Source organism: Bos indicus x Bos taurus, chromosome 7, assembly GCF_003369695.1.
Source record: "Bos indicus x Bos taurus breed Angus x Brahman F1 hybrid chromosome 7, Bos_hybrid_MaternalHap_v2.0, whole genome shotgun sequence".
Taxonomy (NCBI): Eukaryota; Metazoa; Chordata; class Mammalia; order Artiodactyla; family Bovidae; genus Bos; species Bos indicus x Bos taurus.
The window spans coordinates 57,144,218-57,171,840 of NC_040082.1; the positions used below are offsets into that span (position 1 = coordinate 57,144,218).

General features: G+C 44.4%; 2 protein-coding genes across 15 annotated transcripts in view; one reads left to right on the top strand and one right to left on the bottom strand.

Moving 5' to 3' along the window:
• The window catches only part of LOC113895217, a 453,671-nt gene that overhangs the window by 104,741 nt on the left and 321,307 nt on the right, over nt 1-27,623 (bottom strand). For 6 of the 8 annotated variants that reach the window (XM_027546109.1, XM_027546115.1, XM_027546111.1 and 3 more), the window contains exons 8-10: nt 24,150-24,209; nt 13,174-13,261; nt 2,078-2,133 (exon numbers count right to left, since the gene is read on the bottom strand). In XM_027546109.1, coding sequence (XP_027401910.1) covers nt 13,176-13,261; nt 24,150-24,209 — 146 coding nt within the window. In that variant the 3' untranslated portion in view covers nt 2,078-2,133; nt 13,174-13,175. Of the gene's footprint in view, nt 1-2,077; nt 2,134-13,173; nt 13,262-23,811; nt 23,945-24,149; nt 24,210-27,623 lie in introns of those variants that run through there. The other 2 variants (XM_027546112.1, XM_027546113.1) reach the window with 2 other exon arrangements.
• The window catches only part of FGF1 (fibroblast growth factor 1), a 107,024-nt gene that overhangs the window by 68,887 nt on the left and 10,514 nt on the right, over nt 1-27,623 (top strand). For 6 of the 7 annotated variants that reach the window (XM_027546123.1, XM_027546121.1, XM_027546122.1 and 3 more), the window contains one exon: nt 14,364-14,566. In XM_027546123.1, coding sequence (XP_027401924.1) covers nt 14,398-14,566 — 169 coding nt within the window. In that variant the 5' untranslated portion in view covers nt 14,364-14,397. Of the gene's footprint in view, nt 1-754; nt 950-14,363; nt 14,567-27,623 lie in introns of those variants that run through there. The other variant, XM_027546124.1, reaches the window with a different exon arrangement.

Below are 27,623 nucleotides of genomic sequence, written 5' to 3' on the forward strand. Positions count from 1 at the left end.
TCATGGAGCTGACAGCTCAGTCACAAAAAGACGGTAATTAAATAATCATAAGAATGAAGGTGTAATTAAAAACTGAAATAAGAGCTCTGAAGAAATGTTAAATGGTCCTGGGAGAACTAGAGGAACCTAATCCAGTTAATGGAAGTCAGGCAAGGCTTGAGGAAATGAGAGCTGAACTAAGACTGGAAAAAAAAGTAGGAGTTAACCAGTTAACTCTTGAGTAAGGTAGTAAGGTAGAGGGGAGGAGGAGGAGAACGGTGCTCCAGAGAGAGGGAATAGCACAGGTAAAGGTTTTAAGCGGGGTGGGAATCCATGTTTTCAAGGAAGTAGAAGCTTAGAAAGAGAACATGAAGGGGCATTAGCAGGGGTAGAGGCCAGGGCTGGTCCTCACAGAACCCTGCTGTCCTTGTTCTGGCCTTACTCTTTATCCCAGAGCAACTGGAAAATAATAAGTGGTTTAAGTAGGGAATATGTACAGCAATCACACCTAGTGCTATGACAGAATAAATGGAATGCTGCCCTGGGAGCATCAGGAAATCAACTCATCTCAACTGGTGTCTGTGGAATGGAGGAAAAGTAGGGAGGTCAGGGCTGGGGACGTGTCCAAACAGGCTTTCTGGAGGAGGAAATATCTGAGATGAATTTTTGAAAGATGAGTATGACTTAGTCAGGCCACAGTGGAAGGGTGGAAGAAGGGAGAGAGAGAGAGAACGCGACTGGGTGATTGTGACAAGGTTAGGTGTGACAGATGAGGAAAGGCTATAGGTCATAGGTTTGGGTTTTACCCTGACAGCAGCAGAGAACCCACTGACACAGTCAAAGGTCTTCAATAGGAGAGAAATGCTCATTTTCATACGTTAGAAAGGTCACTGGCAGCAAGGTAGAAAGTGGACTGGAAGAGAACAGTGCTGGAAAAGAGAGGCCACTGCTGTCCGTCTCAGCAGCCCAGGTGAGAGATGTTACACTTGCTCTCAGGAGCACAGTGAAAATGCAAGAGGGAGGGTGATGCGAGCAAACACTGAAGAGGCACAGTTGAAAGGGCTTTGTCACACGTGGGATGGTGTCAGTGATTTCTACTCTAACCAAAGAATAGTCTCAACAAAATTCTATTTGTGTTGAATCTTACTTTATGACTTTGAACATGGTCAATTTTTGTAAATGCTCTGTGTGTCCATGAGAAAAATGGTGTTCACTAATTGTTGGGTATAGGGTTCTCTTATATGGTTCATTCAATTAAGCATGTTAATTTTGTATTTTGATCTTCCACATCTGTAGTATTTTTTGTCTATTTGCTCTATTATTTATGATAAAAATGTGCTAAAATCTCTCACCATCATTGTGGACTGGTCAACAACCTTTCTTCATATATTTGTCCATTTTCATTTTTGAGGCTACTTCATTAAGTATACACAGGCTTTGAAGTTTTACCTCTCTCTGTTGAATTGATCCAGTTACCATTATGCAGTGATCCCTTTTATCCCTGATCATTCTTTTTGCCATAGACCTATTTTATATTATTAATATATTAATATTGCTATACTAACTTAAATTTTTGTTAACTTTTGGTGTCTATTTTTCATCCTTTTTCTTTTAACCTTTCTGTTTCCTCACACTTTTAATGCATCTCTTGTAATCAGGGTAGATGGATTTTCTAAAAAATCAAATAACTAGCAAATTTAGCCCATATACATTTCTTGTGATTATAAATATATTTGAATTTATTTCTGCCACTTAATTATGAGCAATGTTTTTAAAAGTTTCTATTAGTTTTCTCTTTTTTTCTAGATTCTTTTGGATAAGTACAGTTTTATTCATTTCATTTCTTTTCCCTTATACCTGTCAGTTTCTGGTTGAAATGAATACATTCTATTTCTTTTAACATGTATATCTGACTTATCAAAATCTAAGGTAAATGAGTATCTCTAAGGAAGAGTTCAGGCTTTTGGGTCACACCATTCAAAGAGATGAGATAAAGGGCATGGGGTATGTTTGAGGCCAAAGGTGAGATCTATTTTACATATACTGAATTTGAGGACACATCCCCAATTATCACCTTAACAGATGTCTATGCACTTACCTTCAATGGCTTAATACACTTTGCAAAACATCCTCCTTCATGGGTATTCTGTATTGCTTAAGCAGAGACAGAAATTAAAAACAAAATTAAAAACTAATAAACATCAGTGTTTGTCTTCCTTTGATTCTTAGAACCACGTCTTCCCCTCTGACCTCGCCCAGGGCCACACTGAACATAACTGTGTCCTAGAAACAGCAAGCCTCACGAACATCCTTAAATAACGAGAGTTGAGTCTGAAACAGTGACCTGGATTCTCTCACATAACCATGGCTTACCTGTGCCTCCTCCATCTTTTCCACTGTGTTTGCAGCTTGAATGATGAGGGAGGAAGGGCTTAGCTAATTTCTGCCAAATATTAGCGGGGAGAAAAACTCTATTTCCATACCAGCTGAAAAAATTATTTTATAATATAAAATTTTAAATTTTAATCGGAGGCTAATTACTTCACAATGTTGTATTGGTTTTGCCATATATTGACTTGAATCTGTCACAGGTGTACATGTGTTCCCCATCCTGAACCTCCCTCCCACCTCCCTCCCCATACCATCCCTCTGGGTCACCCCAGTGCACCAGCCCCGAGCATCCTGTATCATGCATCGAACCTGGACTGGCGATTTGCTTCACATATGATAATACACGTTTCAATGCCATTCTCCCAAATCATCCCACCCTTGCCCTCTCCCACAGAGTCCAAAAGACTGTCCTATACATCTGTGTCTCTTTTGCTGTCTCGCATATAGGGTTATCATTACCATCTTTCTAATATATATGCATTAGTATACTGTATTGGTGTTTTTCTTTCTGGCTTACTTCACTCGTATAATAGGCTCCAGTTTCATCCACCTCATTAGAACTGATTCAAATGTATTCTTTTTAATGGATGAGTAATACTCCATTGTGTATATGTACCACAGCTTTCTTATCCATTCATCTGCTGATGGACATATAGGTTGCTTCCATGTCCCAGCTATTATAAACAGTGCTGCGATGAACATTGGGGTACACATGTCTCTTTCAGTTCTGGTTTCCTCGGTGTATATGCCCAGCAGTGGGAATGCTGGGTCATAAGGCAGTTCTATTTCCAGTTTTTTAAGGAATCTCCACATTGTTCTCCATAGGGGCTGTACTAGTTTGCATTCCTACCAACAGTGTAAGAGGGTTCCCTTTTCTCCACAGCCTCTCCAGCATTTATTGCTTATAGACTTTTGGATAGCAGCCATTCTGACCGACGTGAAATGGTACCTCATTGTGGTTCTGATTTGCATTTCTCTGATAATGAGTGATGTTGAGCATCTTTTCATGTGTTTGTTACATCTGTATGTCTTCTTTGGAGAAATGTCTGTTTAGTTCTTTGACCCATTTTTTAATTGGGTCGTTTATTTTTCTGCAATTGAGCTGCAGGAGTTGCTTGTATATTTTTAAGATTAATTCTTTGTCAATTGCTTCATTTGCTATTGTTTTCTCCCATTCTGAAGGCTGTCTTTTCACCTTGCTTATAGTTTCCTTTGTTGTGCAGAAGCTTTTAATTTTAATTAGGTCCCACTTGTTTATTTTTGCTTTTATTTCCAATATTCTGGGAGGTGGGTCATAGAGGATCCTGCTGTGATGTATGTCGGAGAGTGTTTTGCCTATGTCTCCTCTAGGAGTTTTATAGTTTCTGGTCTTATGTGTAGATCTTTAATCCATTTTGAGTTTATTTTTGTGTATGGTGTTAGAAAGTATTCTAGTTTCATTCTTTCACAAGTGGTTGACCAGTTTTCCCAGCACCACTTGTTAAAGAGATTGTCTTTTCTCCACTGCATGTTCTTGCCTCCTTTGTCAAAGATAAGGTGTCCATAGGTGTGTGGATTTATCTCTGGGCTTTCTATCTGGTTCCATTGATCTATATTTCTGCCTTTGTGCCAGTACCATACTATCTTGATGACTGTCTTTGTAGTAGAGCCTGAAGTCAGGCAGGTTGATTCCTCCAGTTCCATTCTTCTTTCTCAAGATTGCTTCGGCTATTTGAGGTTTTCTGTATTTCCATACAAATTGTGAAATTATTTGTTCTAGCTCTGTGAAAAATACCGTTGGTAGCCTGATAGGGATTGCATTGAATCTATAGATTGCTTTAGGTAGTATACTCATTTTCACTATGTTGATTCTTCCAATCCATGAACACAGTATGTTTCTCCATCTACTAGTGTCCTCTTTGATTTCTTTCACCAGTGTTTTATAGTTTTCTATATATAGGTCTTTTGTTTCTTTAGGTAGATATATTCCTAAGTATTTTATTCTTTTCATTGCAATGGTGAATGGGATTGTTTCCTTAATTTCTCTATTTTCTCATTATTAGCATATAGGAATGCAAGGGATTTCTGTGTGTTGATTTTATATCCTGCAACTTTACTATATTCATTGATTAGCTCTAGTAATTTTCTGGTGGAGTCTTTAGGGTTTTCTATGTAGAAAATCATGTCATCTGCAAACAGTGAGAGTTTTACTTCTTCTTTTCCAATTTGGATTCCTTTTATTTCTTTTTCTGCTCTGATTGCTGTGGCCAAAACTTCCAAAACTAAGTTGAATACTAGTGGTGAGAGTGGGCACTCTTGTCTTGTTCCTGACTTTAGGGGAAATGCTTTCAATTTTTCACCATTGAGGATAATGTTTGCTGTGGGTTTGTCATAGATAGCTTTTATAATGTTGAGGTATGTTCCTTCTCTTCCTGCTTTCTGGAGGGTTTTTATCATAAATGGATGTTGAATTTTGTCAAAGGCTTTCTCTGCATCTATTGAGATAATCATATGGCTTTTATTTTTCAATTTGTTAATGTGGTGTATTACATTGATTGATTTGCGGATATTGAAGAATCCTTGCATCCCTGAGATAAAGCCCACTTGGTCATGATGTATGACCTTTTTAATGTGCTGTTGGATTCTGATCATTAGAATTTTGTTAAGGATTTTTCCATCTATGTTCATCAGTGATATTGGCCTGTAGTTTTCTTTTCTTGTGGCATCTCTGTCACGTTTTGGTATTAGGGTGATGGTGGCCTCATAGAATGAGTTTGGAAGTTTACCTTCCTCTGAAATTTTCTGGAAGAGTTTGAGTAGGATAGGTGTTAGCTCTTCTCTAAATTTTTGGTAGAATTCAGCTCTGAAGCCATCTGGACCTGGGCTTTTGTTTACTGGAAGATTTCTGATTACAGTTTCAATTTCCGTGCTTGTGATAGGTCTGTTAAGATTTTCTATTTCTTCCTGGTTCAGTTTTGGAAAGTTGTACTTTTCTAAGAATTTGTCTATTTCTTCCAAGTTGTCCATTTTATTGGCATATTATTGTTGATAGTAGTCTCTTATGATCCTTTGTATTTCTGTGTTGTCTATTGTGATCTCTCCTTTTTCATTTCTAATTTTATTGATTTGATTTTTCTCCCTTTGCTTCTTGATGAGTCTGGCTAATGGTTTGCCAATTTTATTTATCCTCTCAAAGAACCAGGTTTTGGCTTTGTTGATTTTTGCTATGGTCTCTTTGGTTTCTTTTGCATTTATTTCTGCCCTAATTTTTAAGATTTCGTTCCTTCTGGTAACCCTGGGGTTCTTCATTTCTTCCTTTTCTAGTTGCTTTAGGTGTAGAGTTAGGTTATTTATTTGACTTTTTTCTTGTTTCTTGAGGTATGCCTGTATTGCTATGAACCTTCCCCTTAGCACTGCTTTTACAGTGTCCCACGGATTTTGGGGTGTTGTGTTCTCATTTTCATTCATTTCCATGCATATTTTGATTTATTTCTTCTGTGATTTGTTGGTTATTTAGCAGCGTGTTGTTCAGCCTCCATATGTTGGAATTTTTAATAGTTTTTCTCCTGTAATTGACATCTAATCTTACTGCATTGTAGTCAAGAAAAGATGGTTGGAATGATTTCAATTTTTTTGAATTTACCAAGGCTAGATTTATGGCCCAGGATGTGATCTATCCTGGGGAAGGTTCCATGTGCGCTTGAGAAAAAGGTGAAATTCATTGCATTGGGGTGAAATGTCCTATAGATATCAATTAGGTCTAACTGGTCTATTGTATCATTTAAAGTTTGTGTTTCCTTGTTAATTTTCTGTTTAGTTGATCTATCCATAGGTGTGAGCGGGGTATTAAAGTCTCCCACTATTATTGTGTTATTGTTAATTTCCCCTTTCATACTTGTTAGCATTTGTCTTACATATTGCAGTGCTCCTATGTTGGGTGCATATATATTTATAATTGTTATATCTTCTTCTTGGATTGACCCTTTGATCATTATGTAGTGTCCTTCTTTGTCTCTTTTCACAGCCTTTGTTCTAAAGTCTATTTTATCTGATATGAGTATTGCTACTCCTGCTTCCTTTTGATCTCTGTTTGCGTGGAATATCTTTTTCCAGCCCTTCACTTTCAGTCTGTATGTGTCCCTTGTTTCTAGTGGGTCTCTTGTAGGCAACATATATAGGGGTCTTGTTTTTGTCTCCATTCAGCCAGTCTTTGTCTTTTAGTTGGGGCATTCAACCCATTTATGTTTAAGATAATTATTGGTAAGTACGATCCCGTTGCCATTTACTTTATTGTTTTGGGTTCAAGTTTATACACCCTTTCTGTGTTTCCTGTCTAGAGAAGATCCTTTAGCATTTGTTGGAGAGCTGGTTTGGTGGTGCTGAATTCTCTCAGCTTTTGCTTGTCCGTAAAGCTTTTGATTTCTCCTTCATATTTGAATGAGATCCTTGCTGGGTACAGCAATCTGGGCTGTAGGTTATTTTCTTTCATCACTTGAAGTATGTCCTGCCATTCCCTCCTGGCCTGAAGAGTTTCTATTGAAAGATCAGCTGTTATCCTTATGGGAATCCCCTTGTGTGTTATTTGTTGTTTTTCCCTTGCTGCTTTTAATATTTGTTCTTTGTGTTTGATCTTTGTTAATTCGATTAATATGTGTCTTGGGGTGTTTCGCCTTGGGTTTATCCTGTTTGGGACTCTCTGGGTTTCTTGGACTTGGGTGATTATTTCCTTCCCTATTTTAGGGAAGTTTTCAACTATTATCTCCTCAAGTATTTTCTCATGGTCTTTCTTTTTGTCTTCTTCTGGGACTCCTATGATTCGAATGTTGGGGCATTTAACATTATCCCAGAGGTCTCTGAGATTATCCTCATTTCTTTTAATTTGTTTTTCTTTTTTCCTCTCTGTTTCATTTATTTCTACCATTCTATTTTCTACCTCACTTATCCTATCTTCTGCCTCCGTTATTCTACTGTTGGTTCCCTCCAGAGTGTTTTTGATCTCATTTATTGCATTATTCATTATATATTGACTCTTTTTTATTTCTTCTAGGTCCTTGTTAAACCTTTCTTGCATCTTCTCAATCCTTGTCTCCAGGCTATTTATCTGTAATTCCATTTTGTTTTCAAGATTTTGGATCATTTTCATTACCATTATTTGGCATTCTTCATCAGATTCCCTAACTCTTCCTCTTTTGTTTGGTTTAGTGGGCATTTATCCTGTTCCTTTACCTGCCAGGTATTTTTCTGCCTCTTCATCTTGCTTGTATTGCTGTGTTGGGGTGGCCTTTCTGTATTCTGGCAGTTTGTGGAGTTCTCTTTATTGTGGAGTTTCCTCGCTGTGGGTGGGGTTGGATGCATGGCTTGTCAAGGTTTCCTGGTTAGGGAAGCTTGTGTCAGTGTTCTGGTGGGTGGAGCTGGATTTCTTCTCTCTGGAGTGCAATGAAGTGTCCAGTAATGAGTTATGAGATGTCAATGGGTTTGGAGTGACTTTGGGCAGCCTGTATATTGTAGCTCAGGGCTGTGTTCCTATGTTGCTGGAGAATTTGCATGGTATGTCTTGCTCTGGAACTTGTTGGCTCTTGGTGGTGCTTGGTTTCAGTGTAGGTATGGAGGCGTTTGATGAGCTCCTGTCAATTAATGTTCCCTGGAATCAGGAGTTATCTGGTGTTCTCAGGATTTGGACTTAAGCTTCCTGCCTCTGGTTTTCAGTCTTATTCTTACAGTAGCCTCAAGACTTCTCCATCTATACAGCACCAATGATAAAACATCTAGGTTAAAGATGAAAAGTTTCTCCACAGTGAGGGACACCCAGAGAGGTTCACAGAGTTACATGGAGAAGAGAAGAGGGAGGAGGGAGTTAGAGGTGACCAGGAGGAGAAGAGGGGGAATCAAAAGAGGAGAGAGCAAGCTGGCCAGTAATCACTTGCTTATGTGCTCTCCACAGTCTGGACCGCTCAGATGTTCATGTAGTTATACAGAGAAGAGAAGAGGGAGGAAGGAGACAGAGGTGGCCAGGAGGATAAAGGGGGGAATCAAAAGGAGCGAGCCAGATCCAGCCAGTAATCAGTTCCCTAAGTGTTCTCCAAAGTCCGGAACACACAAAGAGATTCACAGAGTTGGGTAGAGAAGAGAAGGGGGAGGGGGCAGATAGAGGCGACCTGGTGGATATAAAGGAGAGTCCAAAGGGGGAGAGAGCAGTCAAGTCAGTAATCTTGCTCCCAAGTAAAAATGGGTACTGAAGATTGGGTTCTTAAAGGTACAAAGTTGATAACAAATACCAAAAAGCTAAGATTAAAAATCCAGAGTAGAGGTTGGATTCTCAAAAATACAATATTAAAGAAAAAAAAAAACAAAGTCACAAAAATTATAAATATATATATATATATATATATATATGAAGTTTGCTTTAAAAAGTAGGGTCTTTTTTTGCAAAGTAATAGTAGGTTATAAAAATGAAAATTAAAGGAGTAAGAGAGGACTGAAAAATTTAAAAAAAAAATTTTTTTTAAAAATGATAATAGTAAAAATATATCTAGGATTTTCTCTGGTGTTGTTGTGGACAGTGTGGGGTCAGTTCATTTTCAGATAGTTCCTTGATTCAGTTTATACTTCTCAAGATCTATAGGCCCCTTCCTATGTAGTCGGTGCTAACTACAGGGTTTTAATCTATTGCACCTGTTACTTCCAAGGCAGTTCCCTCTGTTTTAGCTTCTTGTGTTTGCTGGTCTTGTCAGTGTCTAATTTCTGCCCTGACACAAGGGGGTGGTGGTGGACACTTTTTTAGGGTCACTTGTTCAGTTGTGCTCTGGGGAGGAAGGAACACTGTAAACAAATAACACTGGCGTGTGTGGGGAGTGCTCGCAGTGACTCAGCCGCATTGGGTTTGCCCCCGTTCACAGTGTGTGTGCTTACCCTGTCTACACTGCTCAGGCTCTAGGTTGCTCTGCCGGGAACTGTCTGAGGCCGGCCCTGGGTTGTATGCACTTCCCAGGTCTAAGCCGCTCAGGTTCCAGGTACTCGGGTACTCCTCAAAGACACAGACTCGGTTGGGCCTGCGTTTCGTGCCCTTTCCAGGTCCGAGCAGCTCAGGCGACCAGGTGTTTGGCGAGCACGGTGGCTGAGACTTATCGCCTCCCCCATCCCTGCCGCTCGGTTTTCTGGGTGTACAACCAGCACACCTTCTCAGGCAGATGTTGACTGTCCAGAATCCCAAGAAGTCTTGGTTAGCAACGAACCTGCTTGCAGTTTGGTAGATAATGCCTCTCTGGGGCCAGGATTGCCCCCTTCCGGCTCTGGCTGCCCTTGACTGCCTGTCTCCGGCGGGGGATGGGCTGGTCCGAAGCTGGCTAGCTCCAGTCAGTCCTTTGATCTGTGAGCGGGCCTGGTGGTGTCTTAAGTTAGGGCTTTTTGCGGGGTAGCTATCCCACAGTCTGGTTTGCTATCTCAAGTTATTTCCCTCAGATTGCCCTCGGAGCATTCAGGCCAGGTCCTTACTCTAAGCAATGTAGCCCACACCTCCCCTGCCCAGCCCCTGCTTGCTAGTGGCGGATGCAGGCGTCTGCACTGCTTCTCCACCGGGAGTTACGCTGGCACATAATATGTGGGTTTTAATTATTTATTTATTTTTCCTCCCGGTTATGTTGCCCTCTGAGGTTCCAAGGCTCACCACAGACTCACCAGTCAGAGTGTTTCCTGGTGTTTGGAAACTTCTCTCTTTTTTAAGACTCCCTTCCCGGGATGGAGCTCCATCACTACCTCTTTTGTCTCTCTTTTTGTCTTTTATATTTTTTCCTACCTCCTTTCGAAGATAATGGGCTGCTTTTCTGGGTGCCTGATGTCCTCTGCTGGCATTCAGAAGTTGTTTTGTGGAATTTACTCAACATTCAAATGTTCTTTTGATGAATTTGTGGGGGAGAAAGTGGTCTCCCCATCCTATTCCTCCACCATCTTAGGGCCGCCTCTCTGAAAAAATTACTTTAAATTAAGCATTCAGTTGCAGCTGACCTAGAACACATTAGGCTTCGACCAGTTCAACATAACCACTTACCCCTCTCTCCTACAGGTCAGGTCACACTTGTAAACTTTCTAAGTAGTGTTATGAATACTATGCTCATTTAACCCTTCAGACAGCTGAAGGGTTAAATCTGAGGTAGGCAGCAGGGTGGGGATTATTAGAGGAAACATCTTGGAAGAAGTTAATGACTCGCCCAGGCTCCCAGAGACAATTTGAGCTCCCAGAGACAACTGTAGAGCTGTACAGTGTTCCTTACTCTCTCACACTGAAAAGTGACTACTGTATTCCTGGGTAAGAGCATATACTTAACATCCTATTCATGTGTCAGAGCTCAGGTTCTCTTCCAGAGGCTACAGCTAACAAAATATGTCAAACTTAATATGAATGTTCCAATAGGCTTGGTGTTCTCCTCACTTTGGTTGTCACTGGGAAGTCAATAAAATCTCCCCAGGGCCCCAAATCCCAGAGGGCTGGGCCAAGCACATGACAAAAGACCACTGGGCTTGGTCTTTTCTATCTCCCAACATACCCAGAGATAACTCCCTTCCCTGACAGCCAACAAAAAGATTACAGTAACCAGGAGCAGGGCTTATAAATTTCCATTATGCTCTATGCCTGATTTCACATAGTTAATGGATTCATTTATTAGAGCAATTTGTGAAAATCCCCAAGGGTCTGGTAAGGCTGCTGCCTAATGGTTTTATCACATCATATACTTTCTTCATGCCTGTCCCTTTAACACTTACTGGATTGGCAAGGAACTTTGGACCAACCACTACTAAAAATACAAGTAAACTGTAAACAAAACAAAAAGAGGAGGGGCATTTTGTGCCTCTGGAGTTTCATTTTTGAAAAAATATTTCGTTTTTGTATGTTTTACAGCTGATTCATAAATGCCACTGTCACAGTCTACCAAATTCACATTGAACTCAAGGCTTATTTTCAGGCATCAGCATATCACCTTCAGATTTTAGGTATGGATTTGAACTGAAGGGTGATGGGAACAATCTTAAGTCAATGCAGCCACACTGTCACTGCACCTCTTACTGGGTGGAGCAGGCACAGAGCAGAGGCGGGGGCTTGTATAACCCCAGGCCGCAATGCAAACCAGAGGGAAGGGGTGCCTGGCCTCTGGCAGAGGTCCTATCTGGAGAGAGTTGCAGTGATAAAGCCCAGGCTTCATGGCTTAACACACACATGAATGTGAGAGGATAAGTAGAAATCTTGGCCAGAACTGATGCCTCCAACCTTGGCCAGACTTTTGGTGCATATGTTCCCTTCATCCCAATGGGATGGAAGCAACAATGTAAATGAGTAGAGCCAAATTCATATGCAACACTTAGAAACCAACTTAATGGAGACTCCTAATGGGTGCCAGATCTAGAACGGAGACCATCCTCACCACAGCAACTGCTGCATGACCAGGGCTCATGGGGACCTCCCTTTGAGAAAATCCAGGGACAACAAGAAACAAAATTCTGTCTGTCTAAGATGGAGAATACAAATGAGTATAGTGAAATGGCCACCACTAGTATATAGTTATTGTCTCCTGTACCTAATTAAGTACTAGGTGCTTGAAAAGAAGACTAATAGAACAAAAAGTATGGATTATCTCTTAGCTATAATTTAAGGAACAAGGATCTGGTCAGTGTTGTATGCTGATGACAGGTAATGGGTGAAAATGCCCATGTTTGGAAACACTGAATTGCTTTACATCAGAGGGGATTCCAGAATTGTGTGGAATGGGGAAGAGGAGGAAGAGGGACATTGAGAGGTTGGGAAGAAACAGGGATGAGTACAGAGACAGAGGTGGGCACAGACACTCGGAGCCTTGTGGATCGAGAGGGTTTTGGAAAAGAGAGTGAGGTTTTGGGAAGAGAATGCAAAGAGCTGTGCAAGGTGAACTCTGCCATCCGCCCTGTGGAACTGATGTATATGAAATTAATTTTCCATCTGTTATGGTACTATGTGAAAAGGACCAGACAAAGTTTTGCCTTATGTGAAGGAGACATTTGGAGGTGGTCTGACTTTAAAGATAGTTTACATGGTGTATGCAAAACTCTGAGGATCCTTGGAGGGACTTCAAACCATAGCCCGTGTGGCTGCAGATTGGAAGAGATGTACCAGACACATTAAAATGCCCGGAGCAGAGGAACACATGGAGGCTTCTAACATGAACTCTAATTCCAAAGTCACCAGGACAAATCACCCAAATTGCTGTCTTGATTTCTGTTGGAATTACCTTCTATGCAAGCAGCTCCCTGAAGCCACTCCAGGGATGGCCGGATGGCTGGAAGGGGAGTGTGAGGAATGTAGGAGACTGGCTGGCCTTCTGTTAAGTTCACAGGGCTCCTAACGCCTGGTGACATGGGTTCTCCAGGGAATGATAACATGCATGGGGGCAAAAGTGGAGGCTGTTGGTGGGGACAGCCAATACCTGGGTTACAGATGAGTAACAATGAATGATCAGGTCATGGGGGCAGAGGTAGGTGCCAGGCTATGAGTAAAACCCCCCCTTCTGCTAATAATACTGTGCTATCACTGAAGTCACTTAATACTGTCATGGTAATGAAGGGCAGGCTGGGGCTTTCTTTCAACAGACCCCTTTAGAGGCTCACTTACTAGCTGTTGAGACAGGCCATGAGCAGCTATAAGCTTTGGTTTCACTTTATAAAAAGATTGAGGATAATATCAGTGTCTGCCTCAATGACATAAGTTAACTCCTAGCCTATAATATGTTAATGATGATGCTGATGATCACTAGTATTGTAAAGCCACTTGATAATCAATGTGTACAATTGGCATCTACTCACTCTTATAAGATGAAATTCCCATGGTGGTCTTCTGGTCTCTTCTTCACCTTTCTTGTGCAGTCCTTGTAGTGAGCACCGATCCAGTCTTCTACATGGTGGAGCAAGTAGATATTTTAAAATACTGAAGTTTATCGGCCTTGCTTTTTAGTTCGTAGAGAGCCACAGATGCGTTTGTACACTGGTAATACGAACTTGTGTAGAGTGCGTCCACTAATCTATTTGTACACTGATAATATAAATTTGTGTACAGTGGGTCCACTAATGCATTTATACATATGTGCGTTTCTGATAATATAATTTGTGTACAGTGGGTATGCATAGCATTAGAGGGTCATAGAAGGTCATACAATGGTTTCTGTGTCATAAGACTTCTCATTAGGAAGTAATTAGGGTGAAGGTAGTCTTTGTACCAGGGATAGACTACTGTCTTCCCTGTGTGATCTGAGGATGTACAGGAAGCTGTGGACGCAGGCAACAGCCAGCAGAACCTTCAAAATACTCCACCCCATAAAATTTCCTTTGGCACAGTGATGGCCCTTTAAAAACCCCACCTAACACCTCCACGTGCCTACTTCTCCACTTCTGGTTCCGTTCCCACCAGCAAACCCATAATTTTCCTTTACACATTAACTGTTGGCTAGCTCGGAAACACTCCACTCCACCCCACCCCACCCCACCCCTTCCCCCACGGGTCTCGCGTGCCCAGGCTCCCTGGGCTATCTCTGTACACAGGCCTCAGCACCTGGGCAAAACAGTGGGAGGTGGAGGGCACAACCTCGGTGCCGGCCTCTTGGCTTTTGTGGGTTTCAGCCAGACCCTGAGTGTTATTTTAGTGCAACTTCAGTGTTTAATTTGAGGATGTGTGTGGATCAGAAGGAGGGACCAAAACATTATTTTTTTTTCCATCCGCCAAAATGATCAAATTTGATATTCCAAAAAACGCACAGCCTGGTCCAAAGCTGTGTCCAGTTGGTAAGTGGGAAATGACTGAAAATCCCTCCCCTGCTGGGGACCATCCCTCCTTAACCACTGGCCACTGCGCAGGCCCGTTTACTGTGGGCAGCACCTGGGCAGTCTGTGGTTTCCGCCCACCCAGGAGCCGGTGCCCTGAGGCTCTCCTTGCCTTCTTGAAAGTGCACACAGCACCTTCGCTGGAAGAACATCCTACAGTGTTGTTTCATTTCTTACAGCCTTGAAACAGCCACAACCAGCAGCTGCTGAGCCATGGCTGAAGGAGAAACCACGACCTTCACGGCCCTGACTGAGAAGTTTAACCTGCCTCTAGGCAATTACAAGAAGCCCAAGCTCCTCTACTGCAGCAACGGGGGCTACTTCCTGAGAATCCTCCCAGATGGCACAGTGGATGGGACGAAGGACAGGAGCGACCAGCACAGTAAGCACCCATCTCACATTTCTGGTATCTTCCTTACTCAGGGACAGGAGAAGGGAGAATAGGGAGAATAGCTAAGGGCTGTACCCCCTTCTCCAAGGTTCTCTTCAGACATGACACACTCAGACGCAGAGGTAACAAGGTACAGAGGGTCTGGGTGTGGAGAAGGGGGAGTTGTGAGGGCAACAGCCTGCCTAAAGGAGTCTGATTTCAAGAGTTTAAGAGGACTTCTCTGTTGACCTAACATATCTGCTGTGAGATCAGACAGGCTGCCAATGTTCAACTGTTCCAGATTCCTGTAAGCAGCGAGAGGCCTGGTCCCCAAGGCCAGTCAGGGCCCTTCTCACTCCATGACGGGAAGGGCCACACGGGGCAGGGGCAATAAACTCCCAACAGACAAGGGCTCAATTTCAAGTTAACCGATTCTCCAGGTTGTATTTCCACTGGGCTTGATTTGTGAAATCCTAGTTCACAATCGTAGTCTTACACATCATTAATTATGCTGCTCTTGCTCTGCGTATCATGCAGACGTGGCTGCGGTAACTGCGAGGGGTAAAGTCATTCTCCAGACCTTATAGAAACAGGAGAGTAGGAGCGATTTGAGCCAAAGGCTGACTATCTCTTCTGGGCTTTCCTGCCAGCGCTGCTCTCAGATGGTGTTGATAAATGGCGGTATGACTTTGGAGAAAAGACTCTCCTTGACTATCTAAGAACAAAAATCTCTCCCTTCTGCTTTAGTATTTCTGGCAGTGGTGTGTATGTTTGATATGAGGTGTCTGGGTTCTACTGTGATGTCACTGGGGATTCCCTGAGCCCCACCAAATCATTAGATGTTGGAGTGGAGCCAAAAGTCAGATCTGGTCCCTGTTCAGAGGGTCTGAGGGGTCAAATGTGTCATGAACCAAGGGAAGGAAAGTATGGATGAAATCAGAAGACACAGAATAGCACAGGTAGAATTTAAGGTTGTGCAGGATGGCTTTAAAATGAGATATGGAACACTGCTTTGATGTGATGGTAGTCTTTATTATTGATTTGATTTACACCAAAGGTTAAGGCTGCCCAGGTGGTACTTGCGGTAAAGAACTCACCTGAAAATGCAGGAGACTCAAGAGACGTGGGTTTGATCCCTGGCTTGGAAAGATCCCCTGGAGGAGGGCATGGCAACCCCTCTAGTATTCTTGCCTGGAAAATCCCATGGACAGAGGAGCCTGGCAGGCTATGGCCCATAGGGTCGCAAAGAGCTGGACACAACTGCGGCAACTTAGCATGTCTGCACACACACCAAAGGTTGCAGGCGCTAAGCACAAACGGTCACCCCAGTGGTGCTCACTCTCCATCCACAGAAGCACAGATGATGGGGGCGGGAGCTAGCATTTACCAACCAGGTGGCACTGTCCCTTCCCTCTCACCCACCAAGCAGACCCTTGCAATGAGAAGCAGGAAGTTTGGGGCTGACTGCTGCAGGGTCAGCTTAGTTTTAATGGCTTGTCTTCAGATGGACTTCTGAATGCCTATAATTGATGAAAAATACATGCCAGAGTATAGCAAAAAAAAGACTACTGAGTATGTCAAACATATACACGAGCAATGTTCACTGCAAATAAATGGACTTAGACTTCAATCTGTTGTGTTGTATCAGGCAAGCTACACATTTTGTGTGATCTGCCTCATATAACACAAACGGAACAAGCTGTCATTTCTAGAAGGTTTTAAACATTTCTATTAAGTCTTATCGTTGGAGAAGGAAATGGCAACCCACTCCAGTGCTCTTGCCTGAATCCCAGGGACGGGGGAGCCTTGTGGGCTGCTGTCTATGGGGTTGCATAGAGTCGGACACGACTGAGGCGACTTAGCAGCAGCAGCAGCAGTCAGTCTTATCAGTTTTTTGAATCAACGAGAATGTTCTCTGGTCTTCCGCATCCCAGAGGAAAAGACAACCTTAGTGATGTGTTCTATGGGGTTAAGCTGGCTCTTCTGTGAAACCTTAAATTCTGGGGTCACAGGAGGCTACAATTACAATTCCAAGTACTAGAATTTCTGTACAAAGGGCATGTGACTTCACTGTTAACATTATAGTCTGCACTCTGGGTACAGAATGTGGGACAACTTCTGCATAGTGCTGCAAATTCAGCTGCCTGCCCTGAGATGTCAGAAGCCCTGGAGGGCAGCATACAGTAGCACAGGAGCGTGTGTGAGGAGGTCGACACAAGAGTGATGGTGGATTAATTACTTCCCAAGTGAACTCAGGCTAGTTATGTAACTGTTCCGGCCTTACTTTTCTCAACTGTAAAAGAAGAGCAATATTACTTGCCTCCCAAGTTTCTTGGGCGGATTACGTGAGACAATGTAGTGAGAATTCTCGGCACAGTCTCTTGCCCGAGAGTAACAGTTCCCCATAGGTCGGTTCATGCTGCCACTGTCGTCCCCACTGTCGCCATCACTACCACCGCCAACATTTCCAGGCACTCAGCACAGCACATGGACACTGTGTAGCACTTAAGGGCCCTCCCTAGGCCCTTCTCTTCAGGAACACTGCCCCCCAGGAAGCCGAGGGTTCGGATTCAGGTTTGGATTCAAGGCCTCTCTGGCAACATTCAGAGTTGCTGTGTTGGCCTATTTACTTAGTCTACAACTAAGAACAAGGGCCAAGGAGGACAGAAAGCAAAGCAGGCTGAGTAGGCCAAAATCCATGCCCTACCTGTCAGTGCCAGGACACCCAGGTAATCCATGTACCCCCTGCAGTCAGGAGGCCTAGATTTAGAGTCAGAAACCTTGAGGTCATATTCCTGTGCTGCCGCTTTCTAACTGGATCAGCACCCGACCATTATCATTCTCTCCATTTGGCATAAAGTGCTCTGCAAAAGGAGGTAAGTCTCCCAGCCCCCAGACCCTTCCCACCATCTTCTCCTCTACAAAAATGTGAAACTCTCCAGTGTTCCCAGTTATCTCAACTAGTGGGGAAATACTGAGGCTCAGTTTCCTCACCTGTGCAATGGGAAAAGCAACACTGCCTTGTGTGTCTGACAAAGCTGAAAACTCATGAGACCCTGTAGCCAAAAGGACTGACTCCTTGCCATGGATGCACCCACTAAATGTGGCTCTGTCGCCCTCTTCTGCCCAGTGGTGGTACTGCCACAATCTTTCTGAATTTTAAGGTTCTTCAGAAACAATTAACCTGGGCAAGCACGGAGTGGATGATCCCTGGGTGGTTAGCACAGTGGTTTGTCTTCCTTGATCATTAGTTTGAGCATGACTAGAGAGCATGAAGATATGTGGATAACCACACTCTAAAACTTCCTCCAGGGAGAGTATTTCTAAAAGCCAATCAAATATTTAAATAAATCTACATAAACCATGCAAAATGGAACTATACGCCTTCCAGTACTATAAAGCAAAACAAACAAACAAACAAACAAACAAAAAAAAACAGCTTTCCTTTCACAGCTTCTCTTTGTCCCCAACCAGTTGATCTACCCTGGACAAAACTGAGAAGTCTGCAAAATGTATTCCCTTCCTACCTCCAGGAGAGTAAGTTTCCCAGAACCTAACGCAAGGTCTTTCTTGGAGTGGGATAAACCCAGGATGGATGGATGTGCATGGACCACTGTCCGGTAGACCTGAGTCAGAGGTCTCCACAGGTGGGAATTCCTGGCCTACAGAGAAGATGTTTTTGGTTTATCCCTTTACAATGGCTCAAATCACAGCTGTAGGCAGTTAGCAATGCAGACTATGGACATCTGTTACTTTGCCACACTAGGAAGGCCAGGCAGGACCAGAGAGGACTGCAAGAAGGGGCGCTGGGGGCAGATTGTGAGATTTTTGTTGACTCCTAGGGTGTGGCTTGGGGGGCTGCTAAGTGGCCGCATCACCAGGAGAGGGAAGCTCCTGGAGGAGGAACAGGGGCAGGGAATGAGGACCAGCTCCACCTCAGACATGTACTGTTTGAGGAGCGCCTTGTGTATCGAGGCAGCCCTCCTCGGGGTCATACTGCACATTTCCTTGTGCAATTATCTAATGGTCTCCTGCCTCACTGGGCTCCCTGATGATGGGACTTCGTCTCTTTCAGCTCAACACTGCAATCTGTGTGTCAAGCACATGGCTGGGCAGTCAGGATCATGGCCAATAAATATTAATTTGATGAGTGAATGAACTGTGTTGGAAGCAAATAAATTCAAATTCAATAATATATTCCATAAATATCTATCAAGCACCTAATATATGCCATGCATTGCACTAGACTATTTAATATCCTCTTAGCCACGGTCCTGATGAGGTTATTAATTATCATTCATAATGAACTGCCCTGTGAACTAACTCTGTGAACACTGCGCTCTGGCAACAGCCAGTAATTGGGAAACTTGGCACCGACCCACAGCTGCATCTTCCAAAACTAAGGCTCTCTTATAGCACACTCGGAGAAGGCAATGGCACCCCACTCCAGTACTCTTGCCTGGAAAATCCCATGGATGGGGGAGCCTGGTGGGCTGCCGTCTATGGGGTCGCACAGAGTCAGACACGACTGAAGCGACTTAGCAGCAGCAGCAGCTTATAGTACACTTCCACCCCTGACACCAACACCACAGCCGTGGTTTCACACCACACACTAATTAAATGAACATACTGGATTCACACAGCCCATCTTCGGGCCCAGTAGATGCAGGACCCATCACTGCGGTTTACTGGCTCCCTGTCAGCTTCCCTGTCGGGAAGTTACTTTTCCTCCACATGCCTCAGTTTAAAAACAAGGATGGCAACAGTACCCAGCCTCATAGGAAAGTTGGAATTTTAAGTATGACAGTTTGTGAATGTCTTTAACAGCCTGCCAGGCACATGATAAGTGCCTGGAACATGGTGTTTATCAGCAGCAGCATCCTGAGGCTTGCTGGGCCTTCCTCGTCTCACCATCTGATCTTTGGAGTGTGCTGAGTTAAACCAATGCTACACCAGCTCCCTGCATCTCAGCATCTCAGGACTGTCCGGGCTTGGAGCTCTTGAGGCCTGGCATGTGGTTACCTTGTACCCAGGCACCAGCAGCTCTGCAAGCCCTGCCCTGTCTCGCCTCTCTGCACAGCAAGCTGTCTTGGGCAAAGCAAGAAGGAGCTCCGTGCCTGACTCCGCTCCTTTTGAGGGAGTTCACTCTCTGTCTAAGGGGGCCATAACCTATTTCTGGAGCAGTAACTGGAGGATAGGAAAAAGCTCACAAGCATCCCAAACCTGCAGCCCCCTCCCGTGGCACGCACCCCTCACCTCCCCAAGCACGTACGAGGCTTCATGGGGAGCAGGATTACCGGCACCACTCACCACACAAATGGAAATGTTCCTGAGCAAAGTGTGTGCCAATCAAATATTTATAAATCAAACCACATCCTAAAGGCACTAGAGGAGTTCACTGGTCCCCAGAACCCTGCTTTGCAGCCCTTTAGAAAGGGTTCCTTCCCTTTAGTGAATCCCTCCTGCCCGCAGTTCTGGGGGCGATCCAGATTCCCCATCCTGCTGTGGCTCACCACCTGACGGCGAACCCACTGTGCTCCCCACTGCATTGGTGTGCTCTTCAAGTGACCACAGTGGGCAGAGCCAGGCATCAGAGAGAGTGACTGGTCTTCAGACAGGCACACTCTCCCTGGTGGCACGCCCTGCCGAAGGCCTCCTACCCTCTCCTCCCTACCAGCTCTTTATCTGCTTACACAAGAGGGATTTTTCCAGATAGACTATTTTTTTGTTTAAATATCACACAGTCCATGGACTGTATCAAAATTTTCCAGGCACCTTTTTCAGACCCTAGAGGAGAAGCAAACACCTTTACACATTCTAAGAAAAGTCTTTTTCATACACACACACACACACACACACACACACACACACACACGTATCCAAACCACTGTAACTTTTTTCCCCCACAAACTCCATTTTATTTCTTCTCCGTCTTTCTCTAATGTTTTACGGTGCCCGGCTTGTGGCTACATTTTAAGTATAAATGCCACTGACATAAAACAACCTCACCAAGTTCTGAATGAGGCTGACCTCATTTTGGGTAAACAAGGCAAAGGACGGGAAGTCTCCAACCCAGAATAAACCAGGCACGTAATCTCTCTGGGCCTCTATCTGGAGAGCAGAGGTGGAAAGCAGGCTTAAAGGCCATGGAGGAATGTGCTGCAGAAGCAGGACCTCCCTCCGCAGCATTCATCCTGCTGAACGCAGCAGCTGTAGTCTTACCTTTCAAAATTCCTAGGGAAGGACAGGAAGAGAATAGCATGGTGCCCCAAAGCTCATGTCTCTTGGCACTGGCAGGTTCTAACTCCTGTTCCTTCTTTCTATCCTTGGAATGTAAGGGATCATGTGTCTTACTGACTAAACTACTATAAAGAGCTAACGGAAGGCTCTGAGGCACAGAAGAGAAAACCAGAGATACCAGCTTATAATTCCTCAGGAAAAGAAGGAAGATCTCTAGACAGGGACCAGCATACCCACTCAGATTCCTGGCATCCCCCTTTCCTGCTGCTGCTGCTGCTAAGTCGCTTCAGTCGTGTCCAACTCTGTGCGACCCCATAGATGGCAGCCCACCAGGCTCCTCTGTCCCTGGATTCTCCAGGCAAGAACACTGGAGTGGGTTGCCATTTCCTTCTCCAATGCTGACTGACTCTTCGTGACCCCATTGCCTTCTCCTCCCCCTTACCTAGGTTCCCCTAAGCAAAGACCCCTGAAGGGTCCAAAGGATGAGACAGGAGCATGGGTTGCAAAGGTCATCCTGTATATTTCAGTTATTTGACATTTACTTTTGATAAATTGGCCATTCCCAAACCAGCACACCTTAATGCATTCCTGGGCAAGGAGCGGGACTGGATTCTACCGGGGACACTATGGTTACTAGTCCATCAGGCGAGTGCTTCCAGTCGTTCTGTAGCACATTTTTAAAGTGCTTTGTAAGTTTCAATTTTTCTAAGAAACTTGTAACCATCACTAGAGTACCTTTTTTAAAAATTGCTTTTCATTTCTTCTGCTAAGTCAAAAGTCACTGTCCATATTTCAGAGATGGGGAACAGTAACTCCCCAGAGGGCTGAGTGATTTGCCTTGTTTTTCAAAAAGTACTTGCCCCTTCATCCTTGGGATGCTACAGAGCCACTGACCACCCAGCTCATAGAGAGCAAGTCCTAAATTCCCCATATGGGAGAGAGGAGGCGCTCCCTCCACCCCTGTGTCCTGGGTGCTAACCTGCTGGAAGGTGCTGGAAGAAGACACTGAACAGAGCAGGTGTGACCTGAGTGGCCCTTCACCAGCTTTCCTGGTTCCCTGTCTGCCCTTAAATTGTTGTTCAGTCACTAAGTTGTGACCCCACAGACTGCAGCACATCAGGCTTCCGTGTCCTTCACCATCTCCCGGACTTTGCTCAAACTCATGTCCATTGAGTTGGTGATGCCATCCAACCATCTCATCCTCTGCTGCCCCCCTCTCCTCCTGCCCTCAATCAGGGTCTTTTCCAGTGGGTCGGAAAGGTGTGTCTGCCCTCAAGATGACACATCTTTTGCAGATCCCTGCATTCAGGTCTAGATGGTCCCCGAGGTCAAGTCTGTGTTGGGTCACAGAGCACCAGCAGCAAGAAACTGAGTGTCTGCCCACCAACTACAAACCAGGCTTTTCACATCAACTACCCAGCCTCACCCAGAACACTACAAAACCATCGGCAGCCCCATTACCCGAAGTTAACCACTGTTACCAACTTGCTGGCTGTTCTTGCCTCAGTATTGTCTTTTGAAAGGAACGAAGAGTTAGGATGAAAGGCAATTTCCCTCCACTCCCCTCCCCAGTCTCAGTCATTTTCATCCTCCCCAGAGCAGCCACTGCTATGAATTTGGACTGAATCAAGTGCACATTTTTATCTTTTACTCCCTATCTATTCATAAGCTATGTGCATTGGTTTGTTTTGTTTACAAAATTTTCATCAAGGATTTACCATAAATACTCTTTTGCAGTTTGCTTTTTTCCCGCACTGTACATTATTTTCTGCTTTTGAGAGAGAAAACAATTATAGAGAGAGGGAAAAAAGAGGGTTTTGGTTGTTGCACTTTTGTTTGCTTTTAGCTCGAAAACAAGTGGAGTTTTTGCTATTGTACTGCTTGATTACTCTGGGTCATCTGACCCTCAATAGGTGTAAGCCCCTGAAGGCGGAGACCTTGCCCACACTGAGCGGAGCACCCAGCAAGTAATGCCCGGAACATGCATACATGCTGACTCGTGGCTTCCCCTGAGGCCCCTGCTCCCTCCAAGAGGGAAAGGCTGCTGCTTCCGCCAAGGCTGTTGGCCAGTCCCTCCCTCTCTTTGTAAGCCCCCCTCTCCCACTTGCTCTCCTTCCCTCCCACCCCTCAGCAGCAGCTGCAGGAGGATGTAGGTTTGGAAAACTGGAATGAAGTCACACTAGGCAGTTGGACACCTAGTCAGCTACGCGAGCAACGCGCTGGGTGTTACTCCTTCCTGCCAGCTCTGCTTGTAGAAGGATATATGTTTAAGCAACTTAGCCAGAAAGAAATCCAGTGAAAATGAGCTATGAAACTTGGACATCCTGGAGAAATAATATTTACAGAGGAAACTCTTGAGACAAACTCTCACCAGTGCAACAACTTGGTGCTGGGGCTCAGGGCCGAGGTCTGAGTCGTGCGCCAGGCAGCTCTGTCTCATGTTTACCTCCGTGGGGCGTTAACATGGCCAAGACGGGGCTCCTCAGACGGCAAAGTCAACTCTGCCTACCCCCACAGCGAGACAAACGGGCAGTATTTAAGGCGCAGAACAGGAATGGACTAGAAAATAAAAAGCTACAGAAAATGTCTTCCTAGGTGATCACGATGTGCTGGTGTAGGTTCGTCATTTATAACAACTGTACCTCGCTGGTGGGCGGTGACAATAATGGGGAGACTGTGCCATGCAGGGGAGGGGCACATGGTAAATTTCATACTTTCCCCATATTTTTGCTGTGAACCTAAAACTGCTCTACAAAAGGAAGTCTGTTAAAAAAACATTTTTCTTGATTACCCAAAAGGACTTGCCCTTTAGGGGTTTCTGTTGTAGCTATAATGTGACTGACTTATAATAATGTGACCTACTTATATAGGTGTGCGTGCTAAGTCACTTCAGTCGTGTTTGACTCTTTGTGATCCCATGGACTGTAGCCTGCCAGGCTCCTCTGTCCATGGGATTTTCCAGGCAAGGATACTGGAGTGGGTAGCCATTTCCTTCTCCAAGGGATCTTTCCCACCCAGGGATCAAACCCAAGTCTCCCACATTGAAGGCAGATTCTTTACCATCTGAGCCAAAAGTCCCAGGTAGCTAACATCATCATGGCTACAAAACGGGGTTCTGGATGGCCATCCGACATCTTGTGCAAGTCAGACCTTGAACATAAGGGGGACCAAGGAGGGAAGTGAATATGGCTTGATTTGGACCAATCTTTCTGGTAACTGTTCAAGGTATTGTATGAAATAGAGGAAAAAGCAGGATATTTAAAATAGTTAGGCCTGGATTCTGGCCATGGTTTTGTCTATGATTCTAAGTACAATGTCTGGTAAAGGTGCTCTTACCAAGCTTCAGTTTCCTCACCTGTAGGACACAGCCAGTGCCACCTTCCTCCAGGGATGCTGTGAGAAGTGATGATGTCACCTAAACACAATCAAAATGATAGCAATTTTACTGGACACTTCTAGGTGTCAGATCACTAAACCTCACAACTCTATGGAGCAGACACTATCATTACAGATAAGGAAACAGAGGTAAATACCATACCCAATCAGTACACAGCTAATACACAGCCAAGCCAGAATTTAAATTCATGCAGTTTGCTTCTTGAGTCCAAACTCTTCAGTTTTACACTATTTATACCAAGATAGAAACTAGCAAGATGCCTGGCACATTGTAGATGATCAGTAAACAAGTATTCCCTTCCTTTGGTCTCTCTGGAGAAGGCGATGGCACCCCACTCCAGTACTCTTGCCTGGAAAATCCCATGGGCGGAGGAGCCTGGTAGGCTGCAGTCCATGGGATCGCTAAGAGTCAGACATGACTGAGCGACTTCACTTTCCCTTTTCACTTTCATGCATCGGAGAAGGAAATGGCAACCCACTCCAGTGCTCTTGCCTGGAGAATCCCAGGGACGGGGGAGCCTGGTGGGCTGCCGTCTATGGGGTCGCACAGAGTCGGACACGACTGATGTGACTTAGCAGCAGTAGCAGTTTGGTCTCTCTTAAATATACAGGATTATGCCGAGAAACTGATAGAAAACACATGTGAAATTCTCTGCAAATCAGAGGTCAATGAAAATACTGAGCATTGAAAAAAATTTTTTATTGAGATACATTCACATACCTTACAATTCACCCATTTAAAGTATGCCATTCAGTGGTTTTCTTAGAGATTTGTGCAACCATCTCTACAGTCAGCCTTCATCACCCTAAAAGAAACCCTATACCTCTTAACCATAGTTTCCCCTTCTCTCTCCAACCCCTTCCTCAGCCCCTGGCTACCACTAATCTACTTCCTGTCTCTATGGGTTTTGCCTATTCTGGACATTTATTTGAAATGGAATCAAACAATGTGTGGTCCTTTGTGAGTAAGCTTCTTCACTTAACATGCTTTCAAGGTTCAACCATGTTGTAGCACGCACCAGTACTTTATTCCTTTTTATGGTTAAATAATATTCTGTTGTATATAGCACGATTACTAAATTTATTTACACGCTTTTGAGACTGCTAGTGCTGGAAAAAACCTCTAGAAATTGAATCTAAATCATTCCAATTTTACTAACAAGGAGACTGTGGCCTGAAAGTTAAACAACCCAGCCAAGGTCCTGCTCATAAGTGGCAAAGCCCAGCCTTGAACCTTACAACTCACAACTCAGTCGCATCTTACTTCACTCCACAAAGCACTATTGGAAACACAATTCAAAATGTACAGCTTACTAATGATGGGCCAACAGAATCATCTCTGCAAAGATTAGCCTAACATTGTCCACTCAACAAATACACACTGGCTCTCCCCAGGGTGTAGAGCACTCTGGGAGGCACTGGAGACTGAAGGGGAAAGAGGACAGATAAAATTCCTGCCCTTTCTTCCAAGTGTACACTCCCCTGGGGAGGCAGAAATAAATGAGTGAAGCCCTAAACAACAAAAATAAGTGCACACTAAGTGCCATGAAGGAAACAAACCAGGAAGGAGGAAGACAAAGATGCAGGGACTAGGGTGCCAGGGCTCCTGCGGTGGGAGTGAAAGGACTTGCTGTGCAGAGTGTGGTGGGGTACTTGTGGGGGGAAGGCCTCTCTGAGGAAAGGCTTTGGGGCTGAGGCCAGGAGGAAAAGGACCATCTTTGTGACTATTAGGAGAGAGGAAATACCAGACAGAGGGAGAGCCTGTGCAAAGATCCTGTGGCAGAAAAGAGACTGGTGTGGGAAAGGAGTGGCGTGGCTGGAGCAGTGACTCAGTGAGCGAGTTGTGGGACCCGAGGTTGGAGAGAGGAGGCCTCTGGCCTGTGCTCTCATAACTGCCTCTCAGAGCTAAGCAGTCAGGAGGCCTGGTGGCAAAGGAGATTGTGCTTTCTCACTTTCTTCTTATGAGTTAAATAAACTGCTCACCAGAGGAAGTGAGTGGAGGTCCTGAGTCTCTGCAGCAAAGACTTTCAAGGACAAGAGAACTGAGTCTTCAATAAGGGTGATGTAACTACGTATCACCCTTGGGATGAATCAGAAGATAAGGAAAGAGAGGGAAATGAGAAGATACAGACATACTAATAAGGAAGTGGTAAAATGATTACCGCACATCCACGTAAGAGGACACAATTCAATTGGCAAAGATGGAGGGTAACTCCTTCACTGCTTCGGTGGAAAGATTTCCAGTCAGTTTTAACTGAAAAACACAGGTACAGGACTGTAGGGTATCTCACCATTTGTGTAGGAAAAAAACAAAAAGACAGGAGGGATAAAGTCTATTTCTCATACATAAAATCTCTCTAGAAGAACACACTCAAAATATACCTAGGAGGAGTTTACTTGTTTGTCTCTGTCTACCCAGGAGAATGTATCCCAGAGGAAGGGCAAGGATCCTTGTCTGTCTTGACCCCCATCAATTGGGAGCGAGAGGTTGGAAGGGGCAGAAGGAAGACATTCACCATCTCCTCTTCTGTGTTTCCAAGTATGAAACATGGGAATACATTTCTGATTCTAAGAAATTAAATAAAAAATGAAAACAAGGAAAAGCAATGAGGGGCCTAGGGGTTCAACCTGAAGGCCTGTGCTCCTTCTAGCATCCCCTGTACCTCGGCCTCTGACAAAGCTGACTCCCAAAGAACTACTGGATGCTCAGTTGGTCCCCAGTCCAGATTGCACTCCTAATCATAACAATGGTTAGGACCAATGAAATTGTCCCGAAGTGGGCAAGGCATCATGGGAGTATCAGTCAGTGTAACTGGAGAGGGGGTAACTCGGAGCATCTCAGTCTTTACCCTTAACCTCAGTGTTTCCCAACCTTGGCACTACTGACTTTTGGGGCTGAATAATTCCTTGCTGTGAAGGGGTTCCCTGGGCACTGTGGGATGTTAAGCAGTATGCCGGGCTTCTACTTGCTGGATGAGGGTAGCACTATCCCACCCTAGCTGGGACAACCCAAAGAGTCTACATACATGGCTACCTGTCCCCTGCAGAACAAAATCATCCCCAGGTGAGAACCACTACTCCCATCCCAGGTACCTTTTTCATTCTCCCTGTCAGAGGTCAGGATTTCCCCTCTACCAGTACCCGAGTGGGGTTGCCACAGAGGCAGGGGCTTGACTGAACTTCATCGTGGGTGAGCTTCTTGAGTTTCATACGTGCCAAGCAATCTAACTTCCTGGGAACCTCTTCCATCTGGGAAAATAACACTATTAGATTTTGAAAAATAACAATCTGTCCATGAAAAGCACCCATGAAAGGAAGGCCCAGGCCATAAAAAGCACTCCTGCCAAAGCAGGTTGAGAGCTGAAGCTGAACAGCCTCAGGCTGGCCAGCTGCCGACTCTGTGGTACCCCAAGATCACTTGCTGGGATGCTGG